At 37.9% G+C, this 22,187-nt stretch overlaps 1 protein-coding gene across 1 annotated transcript; it reads right to left on the reverse strand.

Moving 5' to 3' along the window:
- Positions 1 to 439: 439 nt before the first annotated feature.
- Positions 440 to 19,093, reverse strand: LOC105437198. Its single transcript, XM_030987092.1, has 4 exons — positions 18,768 to 19,093; positions 17,291 to 17,437; positions 1,743 to 2,891; positions 440 to 633 (listed from the first exon to the last, which is right to left on the reverse strand). The coding sequence occupies exons 1-4, from the start codon at positions 18,964 to 18,966 to the stop codon at positions 491 to 493; spliced, it is 1,638 nt and encodes a 545-aa protein (XP_030842952.1). The 5' UTR covers positions 18,967 to 19,093; the 3' UTR covers positions 440 to 490.
- Positions 19,094 to 22,187: the final 3,094 nt, after the last annotated feature.

A 22,187-nucleotide genomic window follows, 5' to 3' on the forward strand; every position in this document is an offset into this window, starting at 1 on the left:
CGGAAAAGCCACATGGCTTGTCCGACCTAGCAACGACTGATTCATGCAGACGACCCCAGAAAGAAAAACAAGGACTTGGCACATCTAGGCGAGCACGTTCGCATGCCCGAGGGCCTTCCGAGATTAGGTGCGCATGCGTCAGAACATAATTAACGGAGAAGGCCGGAATGTACAATGTAGAATATCATAAGTACTCTATTTACACATTCTATATCATGTAAATGTTTAATATTTTGTGTTATATAAGACACAAAAAAAAATGCCATTAATTCACTCAAATTATATATATCTCCCTCCCTCTCCCCAACCCTACTCCTCTCCCCCCCCCCCCCCCCCTCTCTCTCTCTCTCTCTCTCTCTCTCTCTCTCTCTCGCTTTATTACTTGGGAGAGTTACATAAGTTCATGATTTGTTTGGAGAAAATTGGCTAGCAATGTCAATAAAGTTCAGAGTTCTTGTTTATTAAACACGAATTGTCAGACACGAAAAAGCTAGGTAGCCATGTCCTCGCTCTTATTTCCAGTGACATGAATGATTAGCAGATACACGAGGAGATTAAGAACGACGAGTGCATGGATGCCTCCTAGAAACAGAAATACGGTTTGGAATGATCCTGTTGCGTCGTAGAGAGCACCTGGAGAAAGACAAGTGAAATCAAATCAGTTATAATCATGACAATTTGTATTGAGACCACAAGTTTACCTTTCAAACAAATGAAATAGAACTTGAAAAGAATAGTATAGATTTGGAACGATAAGACAAGTTATGTACTGCGTTTCATCATAGCGAAAGCCTGGAGAAAATATACAAAAGAAATGAAATGGATGTTGATTGTGAGTGATTATATTATCTTTCATTTGTTTTAGACGTTTTTAACCCATGTATTTAATTACGATTGCCCGTAAAGATTTCTTTCATCAGGTCAAGTAATTTGACACATTATAGAGTATGGAGGTGTCTAACATCATGCACTATATAATCCGTTATCGTTATTATCATAATTGCCATCATAAGGATATGTTTGTGTAAGTTCAAGCCTTGATAGGCTTCGGATGAAAACAGTCAACAGTCAAAGCTGCATAATTATCACAAACACGATATCACAAAGATTAGGGGCCACAAGCCTTTCAAACCAAAATGGCTAACATACCAAATTGTTCTCCCCCAAAAACGCCGCCCCCCCCCTCCCCTAACATGTTTTGCCAACACCTAACTTGCTTACTTCAAATCATTTTGTCATCGCGTCTGGATGGGTAGTCGCGTTATCCGACCTTTTGAGAAAACATGGCCCCTTTATTCACGAAATGTCGGGGGTAATGTTTGTAAAATAAACCCCTCTCATCTGTAAAATAGTCTTGTCCGCTTTACCCGACACTTTTTGAAAGACCTACGGCTCTTCTACGAAAGGTCGCGTGACCTCCTGCTTTCGTTTCACGAAAGGTCGTGTAATGCAACCACCCGACCGAACACGATGACCCGACGATTCAAAGTAAGCCACACATGGTGATATAATGATAACATGTACACATTAAACGATCGGAGAAACTTTCGAAAAACCAACCCACAGCAATTTCACCAGCCTTGTCCATAATTACCTACTCAAAACTGTGAACTAACAACAAAACACAATTTACACAGACGTAATTTCAATATGTTTTGCATGGGATATTCAACAGGGTATAGAAATTACCCTTAAGTGGGTTTTTTTCGAAAGTCTCCCCTATCGTGTTAATTGCATTCTACCTGCTGCAAAGCCGCCCGCTAACCCTCCAATGCCAGATGACAACGCAGCGTACCCATATCCAAGAGTAAAATTCTGTGATGAGGTCGTTATCTTGCACATTGAGGCCCGCATAGTAGTGTTGATGAACAAAGTCCAACCCTGCAGAAACGCAGTCATGCACATGAAGTGGTAGGAAGTGACCCAAGGATCTATCAAGAACGTTGCCGAAGCTACAGCGCTGCTGATACAGCTGATGACGAAGGGATCAACGCCGAAGTAGAGTATAACCGTCAGGAAGATCCGCCCAAGTAGCGCGCCGACGCCTCCGATTGTGGACAAGAGGACAGCCTTAGAGCTACTGATGCCCTGCCACTTTGCGTGAGGTATAAGATAGAGCATCCAGGCATATGTACCGACATGAGTGAGGAAATACACCGGTAAAACCAGAGTAAAAAGTGGTTCCCGAATGAATATGCAGTTCACAAAGAATCCTGTGATTGAGTGGGGCTGGTCAAATTCTTTTCTTTCGGTTTGGCAACTGTCTTGGGCTGTTCCGTTGGTGGTTAGTCCGATTTCTTCACTTATAAGTGGACATTGTTCAATCGTATCCGTGTGTATGCAATCATCGTCGCTGAATTCTGAAGTCCTTGGAAGACAAAATGAGTTCTCATGTTTTGGGTCCCTTCCTTCAAAACATCTCTCGTGCCTAATTTGCTGTATTCCACCCAAGGAACACTGTCCATTTCCAGTAGCCTTTAATTCATCAATTACCTGTTTATCTCCAGCTTCGGTATCCCCTTCACAAGCCCCGAGTTTGATTTTGATTTGAGTTGATTTAAAGGGTGACACCGCTCCTGCACCAACCTGACCACTCCTCCGTGATACAATATCCTTCGAGCACTCGATCTTCTTGGGTAGTGTACCGCTTTGTTCAGGTGGAGGTCTTAGAGTGGCACTTCCGGCTACCTGATGTAGGAAGATGGCACTGAAGATTAGCATAGCCCCGCAGTACCCGTACGCCCGTTCGCACCGCTCTATCAGGATAGGGATGAAGAGGATTCCCACAGAGCTACCAATCTCAGTCAAAGTATTTACCATAACGAAGCTGTTGGCAAAGTAGTCATTCATCGTCACACAACACGTCATGTAGCCCATTGCTAATGCGATACCTAGGAGGGGGAAAGGGATATAAGCAGGAATACATACATGTATATAAATTATGTTAATGACATTAATCAATATTAAATGTGACTAAGTAATTACACAGCCACATAGAATTTCAAGTGGCTATTACAAGAAGCCAATGTTTGATTGTACCTGAACAGTGTCCGAAAGAGTAAAATAAAAAATTCTTTAGGCTCCCCAGAACTACAAAACTGTAATATTAATTTGGACAAAAACATCTGTATCTGCCGCTCTTTACCAAGGTAATGTTTTGTTATAATGCGAGTAGTTTACCCAATAGAAAACAATGAAGCAATCATAGCAAAACATGTTCTAAACGATGAAAAAGATGAAAAAGATGAAAAGTAAAAAGGGCCCATCGTTGGAAAGTATTCATCAACTGTACGGGGCAAACCAAAACTGTAGAATTAAAGAGAAGGTTGAGTTCTGGGAAGAGTTGAAAAATAATTTGTGAGCATTACTCATTCTTATTATGCAAGTGTGGAAGAACATCAGTTAAGACATGTTCCCTGAAAAGCATGGCTCTTCAAATGCCTTCATATTCTAAATATGCATGTAACATTGTAAAAATCGGGGGCCGGCTTTTTACGCCACGTGTTCGTGTAGTCCCATATACATCTTTCTGTGCAAGTGTTTGTAACTTTACCAAGACTTGGCCAAATTTCTTATCATTTTGATGATTCCAGAACCTTGCAATACACACACATTCTTATATGCTAGATGATCAACCTTTTCTGGTCGGTTCCACACCGTTTCTTTCATAATGCAATCGCATGACCACAACTCAACTTCATCTTTAAGACAAATTTGAGGGAGGAAAAACAGATAAATCTGCTCGTCTTTACTATGGTAATGTCTTTTGTTTTAATATCACTTCATTAATAATCAAGATAATTAACAAAGGAAGTCGTAGTTTGTACAATTGTACAAATACTTTTAAAAAGGTATATAAAAGTAGTAAGAGAAAAAGCCCAGGTCATGTTTTATTGTTAACAATGCACGGCTAATACTTCATCCATGATATTAACTGACACGTTTAACATGTCGTCTGTGTGGGGTCACAAAAGGGCGTTAACAAAATAACAACAAGAAAAGAAAACCCCATGTCAAGTAATATGGATCAATGCCATTGTGGCTCCAAACAGATGACCCTTTCCAAAGATTATGGTGTATAATCAAAATAAATTCTGACCAGTTCTAACAAAGGAACCTGCCACGAAATATGTAGATCAATGAGCATAATGAATTGGATTACGACAGATTGGTGGGTCTTTTACAAGGGTCACGGGTTAGGGTCACCCGATTTTATACCAAAAAAAATTGAACGACGAATCGTCGTTAGCGTCCTTTTTTAAAGTTGTTGCTCAATGATAACGTTTTACGTATTACCTCTATTTAATGACAACGTAATCATGAAGATATACGTACCTCCAAAACTAGCTTCAGCAGTATAGTAGTAGTAGAAGTAGTAGTAGTAGTAATAGTGGGAAAAGTAGTAAAGCTGGAGTATATAGTTTAGTTCTCTGAGCATAGGGCTTAAGGGGAATGAAGTCCACCCTGATTTTAAATTGGATTTTAATAGTAGCCGAAAAATGAGGACAAAAATTATTTAGTGAAAGTTTGAGCAATATTCGATTGAAAACACGAAAGTTATGCATTTTTAAGTTGTCATCAGTAAAACACAAATCGGCAACACTTTGACCTATCTTGCGAACCCCTCTCCAATTTGCTCTGCATAGAAAATGTCACCTCTAAAAAAAATATTAGTTACTGATGATTTTTTTTCTTCATACAGGAGTCGTATAAAAGCATATTTGCAATTATTATATTTAGGTGAATGTATGATTTGAATTTTCTTGACGGAAAATATGATTGTTGTTTTGTTGAAGTTGTTTAGTACAGGGCAAATGGAAAGGGGCCTCGCAAGATACGTCACAGAGTTGCCAATTTGCGCTTGATTGATCGCACCTTCAAACATTCATAATTTCTTATTTTTACTTGGTTTTAGTTCAAACTTTCACTGACCTGTTTCTCTTATTTGTTTCTGCTTCCATTAAAACTAACATTCTATCTGGGTGGACTTCCACCTTAATATATTAATAAGGGCAATTCCATCATGTTAACCGTGGTGCCATTCTGACGTTCATCAAATTAGTGCGGCTGTTTTGCACTTTTGTTTCATATAGTATTGTTTCATTGTGTAGTGCAGCGGCTTAGCAAGAAAATTGTGCACTTTTTGAGAAAAGCATGAAACTTCCAGCATAATTTGCTTTCACCATAAGATTTATTTTCAGATGTGGACGGAAGTCAGATTTGACCTCTGATGACCCTGAGAGGTCAAATCCAAAATGGCCGCTAGTCCGCATGGTCTAATGTACAAACACGCTTAACTTTTGAACCAAATACACCAGAAAAACGTTTAAGGTGTCATTTCCAACTAACTTGGGGATGCCAATTCATTTGGTAATACTTTTGAGATCACCTGAACTCAGGGTTTTGCATTTAGGTCAAGGTCAAGGTCAAAATTGACTAAAAATAGCAAGTTTTGAATAGTTACAAAAGGTTAAATCTCATTTATTTGTCATTTGTTCTCAAATTTATTAAGGAATGGTTCACCTGCATAGTCCACCACCTTAATTCTTTTCAGGTAGTTTATTTCACAGTTTGATTTGACCTCTGATGACCCTGAGAGGTCAAATCCAAAATGGCCGCCAGTCCGCATGGGCTAATGTACAAACGCGGTAACTTTTGAACCAAATAGTCCAGAAATACGTTTAAGGTGTCATTTCCAACTAAATTGGGGATGCCAATTCATGTGGTAATACTTTCGAGATCGCCAGAACTCAGGGTGTTGCATTTAGGTCAAGGTCAAGGTCAAAATTGACTAAAAATAGCAAGTTTTGAATGGATACAAAAGGTTTAATCCCCATTATATGTCATTTGTTCTCCCCTATGTTCTTAAATTTATTAAGGAATGGTTCCCCTGCCGAGTCCTCCACCTTAATCCTTTTCAGTTAGTTTATTTCACAGTTTGATGTGACCTCTGATGACCCTGAGAGGTCAAATCCAAAATGGCAGCCAGTCCGCATGGTCTAATGTACAAACGTGAACGTCTAGAAAAAAGTTTAAGGTGTTATTTCCAACTAACTTGGGGATGCCAATTCATTACGTAATACTAAGAGATCGCCAAAACTCAGGGATTTGCAATAAGGACAAGTTCAAGGTCATATTAGGTCAAAAAAGTGATGTTTTCTTTTTTTTTAATAAACTTTGCCTCTATTTTGACACTTAAGGGGCCATTATTTTATAAATTAATAAAAAGACCCGTGTACCACCACTTTGATTATCCAGGGCAAAATTGTATATAGCTGCTTATCGGCTGGTTCTGTGCTTACGTATGAGTTTCTACTTCATAGCACTGCTAACCGTAAGCACACGAAAGTAGATTAACCTCACGCTGCTTACTGGACGAAAATGAATTTTGTAACAATGCACATTCATTGTGAACGCACAAGGTGGACGCCTTGTTTTCTTGCTAACCAAATGAGTCTGATACAGTTATAGCACGAAAATTTGCAAAAAAGCTATTCCAAATACGACCTAAAACCTGTCCATTACCACAGCTATAGATATCCACATGTATTTAGCACTGTCCACAACTTATGAATATCCTAATGGTAACGATCAAAATCTAACAGTCTCCAGAACAAGAGCACAATATTTAGTGCATCCTTTCTTGCAGCGACAGTGGATTACTCATGGCACAATTTTGATGCTTCCGGGAGAGTGGTCCAAAGAGGCTGCCACCCAGTTTCGTTTGTCCAGCCTAAGTCAGATGGCTCTGGCATCTCTGGATTCTTGGCCAATATCTGGTTCCAACAGTTGGCCTGGTAGCAAGTGCGCTTGAAGTGCTGCTTGAGTGCTGCCTGGGTTGGATGAATGTTCTCCAGGTTTCTAGACTTCTGTGCGAAGAGCTGTTTCCTGGCATCATTCACTAGGTATGCTCTCACTGGTTCGGTCGTATCAGCACCACAAATCGCTCTGGCAGTAACATTGATCCTTCACTGACCGCCCTAGACATGTACAGGAGTTCACTGAAGGAATCATTCACCTCTGGGAAAGACTTCTAAGTTTTTCCTCTGAATGCAGAAACAGTGTGACACCCGGTGAACGCATGAAAGATTGGGAGAGGCATACATCGTGTCGGACTCATGGTGGCGACCATCATGATTTTGTGAAAAGCTATGTACCGAAAGCTTGATCTGACACCAAAAGCGATCCATCATCAGGAGCTGTCTTGCTGAATGAAGCCACGGCCAGTTCAACCGCATCAGTACCAACAGTACTTATGGTTACCCTTTTACACCCATGGGGCAAGGCCTGCTAAGTGTGACTCAACAGGAGAGCAGAGTACTCCACTTCCATCTGTTGCATATTATACAGTTCCTTGCCCTGTGGTAGAGGAAGATGAACGACTTCGCATGACATGAAATCAAACAATTCGGTTTTGTTCTCATTGACTCGAAGGAAGTCCTTCAAGCTTTTTGGCAGCAAAGTAGAAGGAGCCACCCTTTTCCTGGTGCCCTTTCCCCTTTCCTGCCTTATTGAGGTTTTCAGGCTAGCAGGTAAGTATACACCCTAGTCAAGGTCGATGCGGATGCTTTTCTCGAGTTGAGCAAAGGTGTATGGGACAAACATTCTTTCTCCATACTCTTGAAGTGTTCTTGATGTTCAGGATTGAGCATTTGAACCACAGCTTCACCATCAATAATTATTGCTTGGGCCACAGGTGCACTATTGTTTTCGAGCAGATTTGATTCCAGGCAGCGAAGTAGATCTGCTTGAACTCCAAATCGCATTTTCCTCCAGTTAACATGCAAAGCTGGCGGGGCTGCCGGGTTTTCATGAGAGAAGATATCTCCATCCCTTGTCTGACACGAGATGTACATCCTGAAAAAGAGACCACGTACAGTCACTATTAGGTGCTGCAAGCTGTGCCTTCTGTTTTAACATAACCTTCGCCGGCTGCCGATTGAAAAATGGCAACTTGTTCGTATGAAGTGTTTGTGTGACAGGTGTCGTACACTGCTCTAGCCTTTTTGTCACAAACTTTGTGTACTGCTCCTCACCTAGGGTCTCAATCCTTCTCCCCGTTTCAGCCAATTGGGTGTCCATGATATGTCGCTTATGCCAATGACTAGTAGGTCTTGACTTTGTTCTAGAAATGGATTCCCCATCTCTTTCAGTACTGTCAGAAGTTCCCATCCTCAAGAATGCTAACTGCACTCCAGGTTGCTGGTCATGCTGATGTTGTCTAGTGTTAGCAGAACCGTTATTTTGCTTTATGGCCTGTTCCTCAAACTCTGTAGGGATCCCTTAAATTACTTGGAACCAAATAAAACACAAAGTAACTTAAAGAACATCTTACCAGTATAACTGAGCAGTAATGGAAAGGAGCAGTTTTCCTGCCTTGAATTGAGATTTTTGCCGTATACTGCCTAGCTGCCAGGGCTCAAATTAATTGCTTGTCCACGGGGGCTCTCCCCCCCCAAAAAAAAAGAGCCCCCGTGAGCCTTCTCACGGGGGCTCTTTTACTACTGACGGGGGCTCTTTTTTATACAAATATCCATTGAATTGGTACCTATGATACTCCTCAATTATTTGCTATTTCTTCATTATCATTTCAATCAGCATTTTCCCTCTTACAAATTTACAAGCTACATAGCTGTTACTGGCCTGTGTATATAATATATACGCATACAACACTGATCTTTATGGTGTCTTTAACGTGACATATCTTCTTCTCCCCTTGCAAACGAAAAAGAAAACAAGGTCAATAAAAGGGATTAAGCGACAAATAATGATTGTGATTCAAATTGATGCGAATATTTGTTTGAATAAGCATTCCCATAGGAAAGATATGAGCCTGCCGCATACTCATGCGGCAGACTTGCCGCAGATCTGCAGCAGACCTGCCGCAGACAGTCATCTTTTTCACATGCAAATTAGTTTTGCCGCAGACTTGCCGCAGACTTGCCGCATACTTTTTCAGTATGATGAAGAGTCTGCGGCAGGTCTGCCGCAGACTTGCTGCAGACCTGCCGCATACTCTTTCAGTATGATGAAGAGTCTGCGGCAGGTCTGCCGCAGACTTGCTGCAGACTTGCCGCATACTCTTTCAGTATGATGAAGAGTCTGCGGCAGGTCTGCCGCAGACTTGCTGCAGACCTGCCGCATACTCTTTCAGTATGATGAAGAGTCTGCGGCAGGTCTGCCGCAGACTTGCTGCAGACCTGCCGCAGACTCTTCGTCATGAATATTCATATCTCATATAGACCTGCTGCAGACCTACCGCATACTCTTTCATATCCAGTACGTGGCAATAAAGTATGCATGTAGAAGAACCAGTGATAAACTGATTTTTTGTTTTGTAATATTCTTTATTGTATTCACTCAATAATAATATTAATTCATACAAATTGTAATATATAACATATTGAAACCAATTACAGAGTACAAAATACAGTAATCTCAATTATATTGAATGAATTAATATTGTTATAACCCCCCCCCCCCTCTATATTTTGTTCTGTGTTACTAGTATCCCTATTACATATTATAATTTATAACATATTGGAACAAAGTACAGACTACAATCAACTTAGTTATATCGAATGAATAAAGTTTGTTAAATCCCCTACCCCCGTTAAAAACAAAACCAACAACAACAAACACAAAACAAACAAAAAACCAAAAAAAAGAAAACAAAAACAAAAACAAAAAACAAAACAAAAAAACAAAAAAACAAAAAACGATACAAGAAGACGTGGGCAGTCTATGGCAGTCGAGACCGGTCAATCACACACAGCTGTGAACCGGGCAGGCCCCCCCCTTTCCTCATCCCTTGCATTTTCTTGCATATTATCCATGTTTACCTTGAGATGTTCCCATTTTTTATAGTGGAGCGTCAACGTATTTCGTTCAGTAGCACTCTTTCTTTCTTCCCGTTTACTTTTGAATATTTTCTCTCTTATTTCTTCAATACTTGGAGGCTTCTTTTTTTCCCTACTAATAAATATCAAATATTTAATTAATAAAACCACGTGATTAATCATTTGCCTATCTTCGGTTATTTCGTCTAATCCAATGTGAACTTCCTTCCAGCTCATATCTTTAAGGATTGGAATATCCAAACTATCACTACATTGATCCCATAATTTTCTCACCATTTCGCATTCAAAAAATATGTGCCTATATGTTTCCTCTTCTTTTCCACAAAATGAGCATTTATCACTTAATATGAATTGAAACCTGTATAAATAACGATTGACATAAACAATTTTATAAAGCAATTTGAATTGAAATTCTCTTAGTTTATTATCTAAAGTACTAATTCTTGGTCGGACAAAAACCTTTTCAATTTCTTTAACCGACAGATTGTATGATGAATGTAAATTCTGAAAACTGACAGGGACGTCTTGCATTTTTTGTATGCATGCCCTGTACAGATTTTTCGAACAAACCGATTCAAATTGGAATGTTTTTTTTGTAAACATAAATTCTATTTTTAGATCATGAAATGAAATTTGCCTCTTTGTTAATTCGATTTTCCATTCCTTTGGTATATTACCATAGATTTCTTTAAGCATTGATATTTCCTCTTCCTCTAGTCCCATACATCTGAAATAAGTTTCCGACTTTAATGTTCCTTTTCCATCTATAATATGGTACAATCTATAAGTATTTTTTAAGAAAAGATTTTCATTGAAGTATGTTTTTCCACTATTGTGTATATACCTATTATTTAAAAAAATGTCATTCCCTTTGTGAGTTGTATCTTTTTTAATAAAATCATTCATATCTAACCAAATGTTTATTAAATCCCGATAGTATTTTGGTAATTGTATATCGATCTTGTTAGGTAAATAGTTACAGTAAAAAATAAGATTTCCTCCGAAAGGTCTCATTAAATATTTGAAATACTTTTTCCATTTAACTCTCTGGTTTCCTGTTACAAGTCTTTTAATCCACATCACTTTTTGTACTTTCACAAAAAGTTGAAAGTTGAGCATTTTTAATCCTCCTTGCTTGTAATCAAAATACATCGTACTTTTTTTAATTTTGTCTTTACCTCGCCATAGAAAATTAAAACAGATCTCATCAATTTCTTTTATAACCCATTCAGGCACTGGAGTCAAAGAGCTTACATAGATTAGTTTTGAATATGCGTATGTTTTCAGTAAATGAATTTTTCCTATCAAAGTAAGATCTCTTTGTTTCCACCAATTTAACAATTTCTTTATTTTGCTTAATATTTCTTTGTAATTCATCTCTTCCGCCACATTGGGATCTAATGTAAAATATATACCGAGTATTGTTAAAATGTGTGCCTCCTTTCCAAAAGGATACACAGTCGCAGAGCCAACAGAAGATCCTAAGGGTAAAATGAATGTTTTATTTCCATTAATCTTTAGTCCTGATATTTTCCTAAAATTTTCCATGATTACCTCTATTCTATTAATCGAGTTTATGTCTCGTACAAAAATTGACATGTCATCTGCATATAAGATCATCTTTATTTCTGTTTCTCCAAAACAAATACCTTTTACCAACTTATCATTTCTAATGCAGTGAGTTAAGCATTCTATGCATAAAATAAATAAATATGGAGATAACGGATCTCCTTGTCTTACACCCCTTTGAACTTTAAAATATCCGGTTGATTTACCCCCATTAAAAACACAACTTTGAGCATTGGTAAGTAAAATTGTAACCCATTCACAAAACATTGGCCCAAACCCGAAAGAAATGAGCACTTTCTGAAGAAAACTATGTGAAATTGAGTCGAAAGCTTTTTCATAATCTATTGCCAATAGGTACCCTGGTTTGTTAAAACAAGAAGTATGAAAAATCATATCATTGATTAATCTGATTGCATCACCGATGTTTCTATCTTTTAAATAACCTACTTGATCGACCGACACAATTTCATTCAAAACTTTTTTTATTCTTTTAGAAAGTATTTTGGTAATAATCTTATAGTCTACGTTGAGTAAGGAGATAGGTCTATAATTACTAATGAAATTGGGGTCTTTACCATCCTTATGTATAAGCGTTATGATTGCTTGTTTTTGAGAAGGCGACAATTCCTTGAATTTCATGGTATCGTTAAATGCCTTAATCCCTGCCTTAATGCCTTAATTTCGCATAATCCTTCTTCTGATTTAGCATACAGTTTAGAATAAAATCTTCTAATTTCTTGTATGATATCTTTTTCATCATCAGTTATATTTCCATCTACTTGTAATTCTTTAATAGCACTTTTTTTCTCTTTGAAATCTATTAGTTGCTTAAAATATGCCGTTTCTCTTTCTCCACTTTCAAACCATTGGGCTCGAGATCTGATTTTTACCCCTTCACTTATATAACCGTAAAGATTTTTCAATTCCCTTCTTTTCTTTTCCAAATCGTTAATCAAAGAATTGTCATTCACCTTCGCTGGTATTTGTAATTCTTCCTCTAACTTTGAAATTTCTTTTTCCAAACCAACAATCTTATCCTTTCTTTCTTTGGCTTTTTTCTTACAGTATTTTCTTGTAAAACTTCGTATCTCCATTTTAACATAATCCCATAATATTCTATTATCTATTATCTCTTTGGATAGATTGAGTTTCAACCGTGTTATTTCTTCTTTCATACTTTTCACATAATCTGCATCGTTACATAAACTGTTATTAAATTTCCAATATCCTGCTTTTATTACAGGATTAGTAGAAGAATGTAGTTTAATAATCAGTTCTACTGCTGAGTGGTCCGGTGAAATTGAAGTTAATATTTTGCAGCTAAATACCATATCTTCTATGCTCTCCGAAATAACCCAGTAGTCCAATCTACTATGCATTTTAGGATTCTGTTGGTGATATGTAAATTGTTTCTTTAAATTATTTTTGACACGCCATATGTCTGTGGCATTATAGTCAATTAAAAACTTTTCAAATTCATAGCTAAGCTTAGACTGTTTTTTATTAACATTATGTCCACTGTAATCTAAATGTACATCTCTAACCATATTAAAATCCCCTCCAATAATGAGAGGTTTATTTTTGAATTCATCTTTTTCCAAAATATTTCTAACTTTGCCCAGAAACTCCAATTGTTCCAACTCTTTGCTCCCAACAGGGAAGTAAACATTTCCGAATATTACCTCCTTATTCTGCAGAAAACCAACTGCAAAAATGTATCTGCCATTTTCATCGATAACTGTGTGTCGTATCTTAATATTTACTCCACTATCAAATAGTATCATAACCCCTTTACCATGATTAGTACCGTGGCTGTATATACATTCGCCTTCCCACATCGAATTCCAAGTATTAACTATATCTTGTGTGCTAAAGGTTTCCTGTAAAAAAATAATATTCCCACCTTTTTCTTTGCACCATTTGAAAATGCTTCTTCTTTTATTTTTCTCCCGAATACCTTTTACATTTAAGGATATCAAATTGCAGACGGAAATTTTAGTGTTACTCATCATGTGCGTGTTGAGTATATAATATAGGTGGATGAGAGATGGAAAGGTTGTTGCCCACATTCAAGCCATATAAAACTAACCAGATCAAAGGCTGCCACAAACTGTCCCCATTGAAAAAAAAAGAAGAATACATTAAACATTTACGTAACATATAACACACACAATAAAACCTATGTATGATTGATCGATATTGGCAATATCGATATTACCAATTAGGTAATACCAATATGTATGTCGATATTACCAATTAGGTATATTCTAGTCTCAATTGTATTAACTTCATCACATTGATCATTTGAAGTGTATTCAAGTGTAACATTTAAAGTGACACAGGCTCGTACACATATATATACTAAATATGTATATTGTTTCTTGGTTAGTAATCATAGTTTCTTGGTTAGTAATCAATATATCTATTGCTTAAACGTGAATGTAATTGTAACATGATCAGACAAAATAATCTATTGGTTAATAATGGCAAAAGGAAAATAGAAATCACAAAAATGATGTGCATTGTCTTAATTTGCTTAACAAATCATGATAAATGTATTTTTCTGTCACACGTGTAAAGTAATAATGAATATGCATGAGATGATTGGTTTCAATTGGCCCTATTAGACTTTAATGGGATTTCCTGTGGCAGACCTGCCGCAGACTGTTCCTGTGGCGTACTGGTATGCGGCAAGTCTGGAGCAAAGTTTCGCCCTGCCGCAGATCTGCCGCAGACTGTTCCTGTGGCATACTAGTATGCGGCAAGTCTGGAGCAAAGTTTCGCCCTGCCGCAGATCTGCCGCAGACTGTTCCTGTGGCATACTAGTATGCGGCAAGTCTGCAGCAAAATTTCATCCTGACGCAGATCTGCCGCAGACTGTTCCTGTGGCATACTAGTATGCGGCAAGTCTGGAGCAAAGTTTCATCCTGCCGCAGATCTGCCGCAGACTGTTCCTGTGGCATACTAGTATGCGGCAAGTCTGCAGCAAAATTTCATCCTGCCGCAGATCTGCCGCAGACTGTTCCTGTGGCATACTGGTATGCGGCAAGTCTGCAGCAAAATTTCTTTCTGCCGCATACTTCGGCATACTCTTTGCCGCAGACTAAAAGTCTGCGGCAGGTCTACGGCAGATCTGCGGCAGGTCTGCGGCAGGTCCGCGGCAGGTCTGCGGCATACTTTTCACTTTCCTATGGGTTGCTATTCACCCGAATCTTCTTTGTAAAAACAACTTTTACAAATCTCAGCCATGCTTACTGAGTTGAGACGTTCCATTCAATTTAAAATACCCATTACATAATACACTTCTCCTAATCTCAAAGTGATCTTACAGCACAGTGGCAGAATTGCATGGCTGAGATTTATAAAAGTCGTTTTTACAAAGAAGATTCTGGTGAAAAGCATTGCTTATTCAAAAAAAAATCCTTGCATCAATTTGAATCGCAATGATTATTTGTCGCATGGTCCTTTTATTAAATAACCTTGTTTTCTGTTTTGTTTGCAGAGGGAGAAGAAGCTATGTCACGTTAAGAAATCATAAAGATCAGTTTTATTATGCGTATATACATATGATACCAGAACAAATGTTGATTGTCATTTTGGAATACCTCTATACAAATACCACATTGTCTTTAGCCCGTATCAGTATAAGTATGATCCAATATAAAGCTATTATTCTTTATTTAATTCAGTATAATGCTTTTCCTCAAAAATAGTTTTGCTATTTTTTTAGGGTTGAGGCGCTAAGAAATGGTTTTAAATGTACATTACACGAACCCTGAACCATTGCAAAATGATGGTGGTTCTCTCTCTCTCTCTCTCTCTTTATTTTAATCATGCATTATCAACTACATATAAAGCAGCAACCAAAAACTTAGGGTTATCTGAGATAGGTGAAAGTAAGAGTTAAAAAGAAAGTCATGCTAAAACGGCGCTTCAATTCCCCCGCCCCCTGAAAAAAATAAAATAGATTAGTAGTCCTCATTTCCAGCATCCCCCTCCCTCCCCCCCCCCCCCCCCGCTTTAATATCACATTTTCACTTGGCAGCCCAAGGGGGCCGGGGGTGGGAGGAGGGGGTTAAACCCCCTAACCCCCCCCCCCCCCCCGTAGATCTGCCCATGTTACCATATCATTCCACGACATTTTGGTCTTCCTCTTCTCCTCAAAAGGGACTTTTAGATTTGCGTGGACGTGGACATGGACGTGTTACGTCTTTTTAAGCACTGGCAGTGCCTTAAAAGGAGGTCACACGTTGCAGTCAACGTTCTCATCGTGCAAATCCTTGCGCGATCGCCTCCAGCTCCAGCAGACATGGTGCGGCAGCGTGCACACGCACCGCTACTAACGGCGCAGTAGGCCTATAACCACTGCTGACGGCGGCACTGCACTGCGAGCTGATTCGGTAATAATAGGCCTACTCATGAAACGAGAAATCTTGCACGCTAATCTTAGTTCCATTTCATTGGTTTAAGGTTTGAAAATTGAAACTCAATATGGTGTTAAAGTTATAACAGAAAGATAATCTTTATTTTATAATTCCACCGGCGCGATTTTTTTATTTTGCAATCGCCCCCGTGAGCAACCGGACGGGGGCGATTATGTAGCTCACGGGGGCGAATCGCCCACCGCCCCTGTGTATTTTGAGCGCTGCTAGATGCCCACTGACCATGCTATATGCAAATGGTCAACTACAAGACAAATAATGGTTTGGTGCTATAATTAGTGAATTAAACTAACTGATTACGATGGAGACTATGCAGGGGAACCACTCCTAAAGCAATTTGAGAACATAAGGGGACAAAAAAATGGGAAAACTTTTTTGTAAACATTCAAAATTTGCTATTTTTTAGTCAATTTTGACCTTGACCTTGACTTAATGCAAAAGCCCTGAGTACTGGCGATCTCAAAATTATTACCAAAATGAATTGGCATCCCCAGGTTAGTTGAAAATGACACCTTAAACGTTTTTCTGGACTATTTGGTTCATGAGTTAATCGTGTTTGTACAATTATTAGACCATGCGGCGGACTGGCGGCCATTTTTTATTTGACCTCTCAGGGTCATCAGAGGTCAAATCAAACTGTGAAATAAACTCACTGAAAGGGATTAAGGTGCGTAAATTCCTAAAGAAATTTGAGAACATAGGAGAGAACAAATGACAAATAAATGGAAAAACTTTTTGTAACCATTCAAAACTTGCTATTTTTTAGTCAATTTTGACCATGACCTTGACCTAAATGTAAAACTCTAAGTTCAAGCGATCTCAAAAGTATTACCAAATGAATTGGCATCCCCAAGTTAGTTGGAAATGACACCTTAAACGTTTTTCTGGACTATTTGGTTCAATAGTTAAGTGTGTTTGTACATTAGACCATGAGGAATAGCGGCCATTTTGGATTTGACCTCTCAGGGTCATCCGAGGTCAAATCTGACTTCCCTCCACATCTGAAAATAAATCTTATGGTCTAAACCAACATAATCCACTTATTAATGTCACCATCAACGTAGTATAGATACGTTGACTACTATGAGAGGCATATATGTTAGCTGTTTCTATAGGCTCAAGGAGATGTTGCATCCCGCCATGACCACGAGGCGCGCTCTCGGGGTCATGGCAGGATGCAACGTCCCCGAGAGCCAGTATAAAAACAGCTATGTCTCGAATATTAAAGCTGTCCAAATATCTTTTACATACCGAATTCACACAAAAATATCTACAAAGACTTCTTACCTTATCCTTTTCTTTAGTCAGTCAGAAGTGAATGCCTGCAGTTGTGACTAATCAGAGGCCTAGAATCTTTACATGCGGTATACATAAATTAATTAAATATTGCTCTACCACTTACAAGCGTTTTCATCTTACCCAGTACGGTCATGTATATTCCAAACAGAACACAAGATCTTGTATAACTGCTGAACATGAGGGCTCCGAAGCCGCTCGTCATCCCAACAAGTGAAATCACACGTGGACTTCCTCGGCCGTGAGCCAGCAGATGGGCTATGATAGGACCTTATAAGATGAAAAGAAAGTTTAAAGCAGGGAGGTGTGAATTTAAAGATACTACAGTGTATGTCCCTTTTGCAGCCAACATCAAATTCTGTAGAATTCGGCAGGAATTATGAATATTGCATGTATGTCTTATCTGTGAAATGTAAAGCAGTATCCTAATATTCAAATTATGCAAGGAATCTCGTTTACTTGCTAGACTTCACTGCCAGACGCTATTGAGTGACTGGCTGGCTTCTTTCTTCTTTGGTAATAACATACATAACATGAGCTGTGAAGGGTATAGCATTTGTCTACATCAATGACCCACTTTTTTTATTAATGTAATGCTTCCTGGGAAAAATTCCAATAGTTTGAAAATAATTGTGGCTTACACCCAGTAAATAAGATCGATTGATCGATCTGTAATTGAAAAACAAGTCAGAAAAAATCTTGGAACCAGCGGGATTTGAATCTGCCATCTACTGCTTGTCGGGCAGCGACTCTACCACCAGGCCATCACTGGTCCATGATGAACTAGAAACAATGGGTATTTGTTTTTCGATTCCAGATCGATCAATCGATCTTATTTACTGGGTGTAAGCCACAACTATGTTAAAACTAATAACCCAGTTCTTGTAATGGCCAAAATTAAACTGATTGAATCTTTGCGCAGTATAAAACGTACAACCATTCGGTACAATGGTCTGAGAATCAGACTATTACTTATTGGCTCTATAGCTCTTAAGTCGATTCGACAACTGATAGTCGTTATTTTCCCACTTAAAGACATTTTCAAGCCCCTTTTCCTTTAAGGAAGTTCTATAAATTAATATTATCTTTCAAATGCCATTGGAATTTAACCTTTTCATTTTTTGGGGCCTGCAAATGGGACATAGTACCTTTAAACTCACACCTTCCTGTTTAAAGTGAGGAACCAACAGTTGACCAAGCAGAATGTATTCTTCTTCTTCTACTACAACTACTAATTTTTCTTCTCCTTTTTCTTATCCTCATCTGCCTTCTCCTCCTCCTTCTTCTTCTTTATGTTATTATTTTTGCTTTTGTTGTTGCTGTTGTTAGCATTAGTAGTATAGTAGTAGTTTAATGCAGTAGTGCAGCAGTAATACTAGTAGTAGTAATAGAAGTAGTGGCAGCAGTAGCAGCAGCAGCAGTAGTAGAAGGAGTAGTAGTAGTAGTAGTAGTAGTAGTAGTATAGTAGTATCATCATTATTGTTATTATTTATTATTTTCATAATTATTTATCATTATCATTATTATTGTTGTTTTTGTTTTTGTTAATATTAATATTAGTATCACCATTATTACTACAATGAAATAATGTTATACATACAAGCAACGAGCATCAATGCGACGGGGACACTGCACAGCAAACCCAGCATAGCCACATCGGTATCGAAGACGACTACCATTTCGTCGATGAGCACCCCAAAAACCTTCTTGATTGACGCCACGATCAAATGGAACACAAATTTGCTGATCAGGATCACAAACTTCCACTTGCTTGTGGAATCTTCCTTTATGCTGGCCATGTTTTAACAAAATAATTTTAACTCGTTGGATGGCCAATCTTTATAATCAAGCCGAAAGGGAGACATAAAAGGGACTTTTAGGTTGAGTGGACGAGAACACGACGAACGCCGGCTGATCATGCGTGTCAACGTACTTAACTGCCCATGTTGACTACAATTAGAAATCTTTTAGACCCCCCCCCCCCCTGAATGAATAGATCATCCCCCCCCCCCCTGATGAATAGGTATCAGTTACGGATCGACACCCATGGTATATTTTATGCGCACGCGGCATACTATTACCTTGAGCATGTAAAGGCGCTATATAAATATCAATATGTATGTATGTACTAGATTTAGGAAAATCAAGGTTGACGCATTCTCGATCGCCGACTGAGACGACGTAACGCATGCTCTAAAGGTCCCTAATGACACGGTGAACTTTTGCCGAATATCATGAATTGAAACCCCGGCCTTCCTTATAATTGAGATCCATTATCATAGAATCTTTATGGCTCACTGAACTCTTACGTTAGGGACTTTTAGATTCGCACGAAGACAATAGGGATTGCTACGATCGACGTCCTTTTAATGCACTGCCTTGAATGGACGTCACACGCATCAGTCCACGCAATCTAAAAGTCCCTAATATACGGTGGTACTGCTTCCCTATTTTAGACCCTTACCCAACGTTTCAAGGACAGTATAACTACGATATATAATGCACAATATCGTATACCATACTTTGGCAACTTCCGAGATACTGTACTTTAAATTTCATTTGATAAAGATTAGGCTGATGCATGGTCCAAAACTAAACTGACCCCCCTGCTCAATTCATTAAAGAGCTCGATGCCGTGGTTTATAAATTCATTTGGTCTGGGAAGCCGGAGAAAGTTAAGAGATTCACTGTCATTGGTGATTATTCGGAGGGTGGTTTTCGTATGTGCCATATTCCTTCTCTTATTAAAGGCCTTAAAATTGCTTGGGTGAAGCGCCTTATTGACTCTAAAAATACTGGCAAATGGAAAATCTTCTTTGATTACAATTTGAGGCCCCTTCTTGGCAATCTCCTATGGTATTGTAATATGAATCCGTCAGAAAAAAGTATTGGCAAAATCAATGATATGTTTGTTAGGAATACTGTCAGCTCATGGTGTCATGAATAAAGAACAATACCCAATATAACCGTAATTGGTATAACAATGGTATTAAATACTATAAGGATTTACTTCAGGATAATGGTAACACACTCACTTTTAATCAGTTTACTGTAAAATACCCTAGGGTGAAATGTAATTTTATGGATTATTTTTCTTTGGTCCATGCAATTCCCTCTATTTGGAAAAAACCTAAGATCGCTGTTGATAGAGCGAACCACAACAGTTGGCAGAATGAGTTAATTGGCGATATGTGTAAAGCTAGTAAAGTTTGCAGATTCATTCAAAAACTTTGTGTTAATAGTATTTTCAATACTCCAAATTCAGAAAGGAAATGGGCCATCCACATGAATGAGGCAAACCTGGATTGGACTTCTATTTACCGTCTTTCTTTTAAGGCAACTTTGTCCACCAAATTAAGATATTTTCAATTTCAATTTCTCCATCGATATCTCCCTCTGAATAAATTTCTTTTTGATATTAAATTTATTGATTCAAAACTTTGTTCCTTATGTAAAACTGATGATGAGACATTGCAACATCTTTTTTGGGACTGTAGAATTGCTCATTCTTTTTGGTTAGAAGTGCAGGTAATACTGCACAACAGTTTTACTATTACCAACAGAGATGTTTTTTTGGTATCACGGATCCTGCTTTTGACATATTTAATTTTGTAATTATTCATGCCAAGTATTATCTGTATTGCTGTCGATGTAACAAGATATTGCCTACCAAGTATCAATTTATTTGTAAATTAAAACTAAGCTGTGCTATCGAAAAACAAATTGCCCTTAGTCGGGATAGACTTGACTCTTGGAACAAGAAATGGGATCTTTTGAATATTTAAATTTTGTGTATGCTTTATATTCTTGGTATTAAACGCTCTTTTTATTTTTTATATCTTATATAGGGTGTTTCTACATACATGTAATATGACCTGCTGGGTACATGCTGAACTCTTTTCTGTCTGTATTTTTTCACTTTCGATGTAAATTGTACGTATTTTGTCTTGTCTATTTTTGTTTTTGTTTGGTAATGTTAAAAAAAATGCCTAAATTGTAATAAGATTGTATGAGGTCAACTTAAGAGTGTAATATGGAGTTGGTGGTTATATTTTGTACGTTTTTTTTTTCCCCCACTAGTTCCAAGTACAAGTACAGGCAAATGAACATGAGAAAAAAAATTAATTTGACGTAATCACATTGCTCTTAATGATTTGTCTTCAAGTAATTAATGTCAAATAGGGTCAGTGCAATAGTCATAATGATGAAAATGGTATCTCCATCATAATTATATGGTACTCTGAGAGTTAATTTTTGTTTAAAGTAAAAACAATACCTGCAAAGACTGCCTATACTAGCGTATAGATTTTTTAAAATCTCTATTTATAATCTATTGATTATTTTATAATGGAAATTAACGTTCTAACTTAAATCGTAAAAGACCACTCCATGACAAATTTAGGGTCCTTGATTGAGTGAATTATATTTTTGTTTTAAAACATTGTTGAGAAATGATAGTAGTTTCAAGCGCTTTTCTTATATTATATGCTCTCTACATTGATAGTGACAGCAATAATGATAGTGATAATGATAGTGATAGTAATAATATCTGGATTGATAAAATAACAGCCATTAAAACAGTATTTCTTGTTTATCATCAACTAAATTTGATAGCCAAGTTTGGGGCTTGCAAACACACACACAGACTGCACTGTATTTCGTATATTTATATATGTTTGCCATTTCTGTATGTAGAATTTCTTTTAAAACATACTTTGATTCTGCTCTGGTAAGTGCGTTGTTGATTTCTATGTTTTTATTTAGTCCTGCTTTAGCAAACTAATCTGCTATCTCATCGTGATGTAGACCACAGTGACTGGGAATCCATTCGAAATTGCCCTGGGTGCCTTTGTATTTAAGCTGACTAAACAGGATTAGAAATTCAAGAATAAAAGATTCGTCCTTACAAGATTCTCTGGCCTGGAGTGAACTCAAAGAGACGGAAAAGATAACTGCCCCAGTGTAGAGACCTGGGAGTTGTAACAACCATAATGTGGCATTAGCTAGTCTGTGAGAAACA

This window comes from Strongylocentrotus purpuratus, unplaced genomic scaffold (assembly GCF_000002235.5).
Source record: "Strongylocentrotus purpuratus isolate Spur 01 unplaced genomic scaffold, Spur_5.0 spur5_scaffold_16, whole genome shotgun sequence".
Classification (NCBI taxonomy): Eukaryota; Metazoa; Echinodermata; class Echinoidea; order Camarodonta; family Strongylocentrotidae; genus Strongylocentrotus; species Strongylocentrotus purpuratus.

Coding starts and splice junctions, on each gene's coding strand:
- LOC105437198 (XM_030987092.1), bottom strand. CDS start 18,966: ATGGCCAGCATAAAGGAAGATTCCACAAGCAAGTGGAAGTTTGTGATC. Junction 17,438..18,767: donor CGCATTGATGCTCGTTGCTT/GTATGTATAACA, acceptor TCATCTTATAAG/GTCCTATCATAGCCCATCTG. Junction 634..1,742: donor AGCGGGCGGCTTTGCAGCAG/GTAGAATGCAAT, acceptor GTCTTTCTCCAG/GTGCTCTCTACGACGCAACA.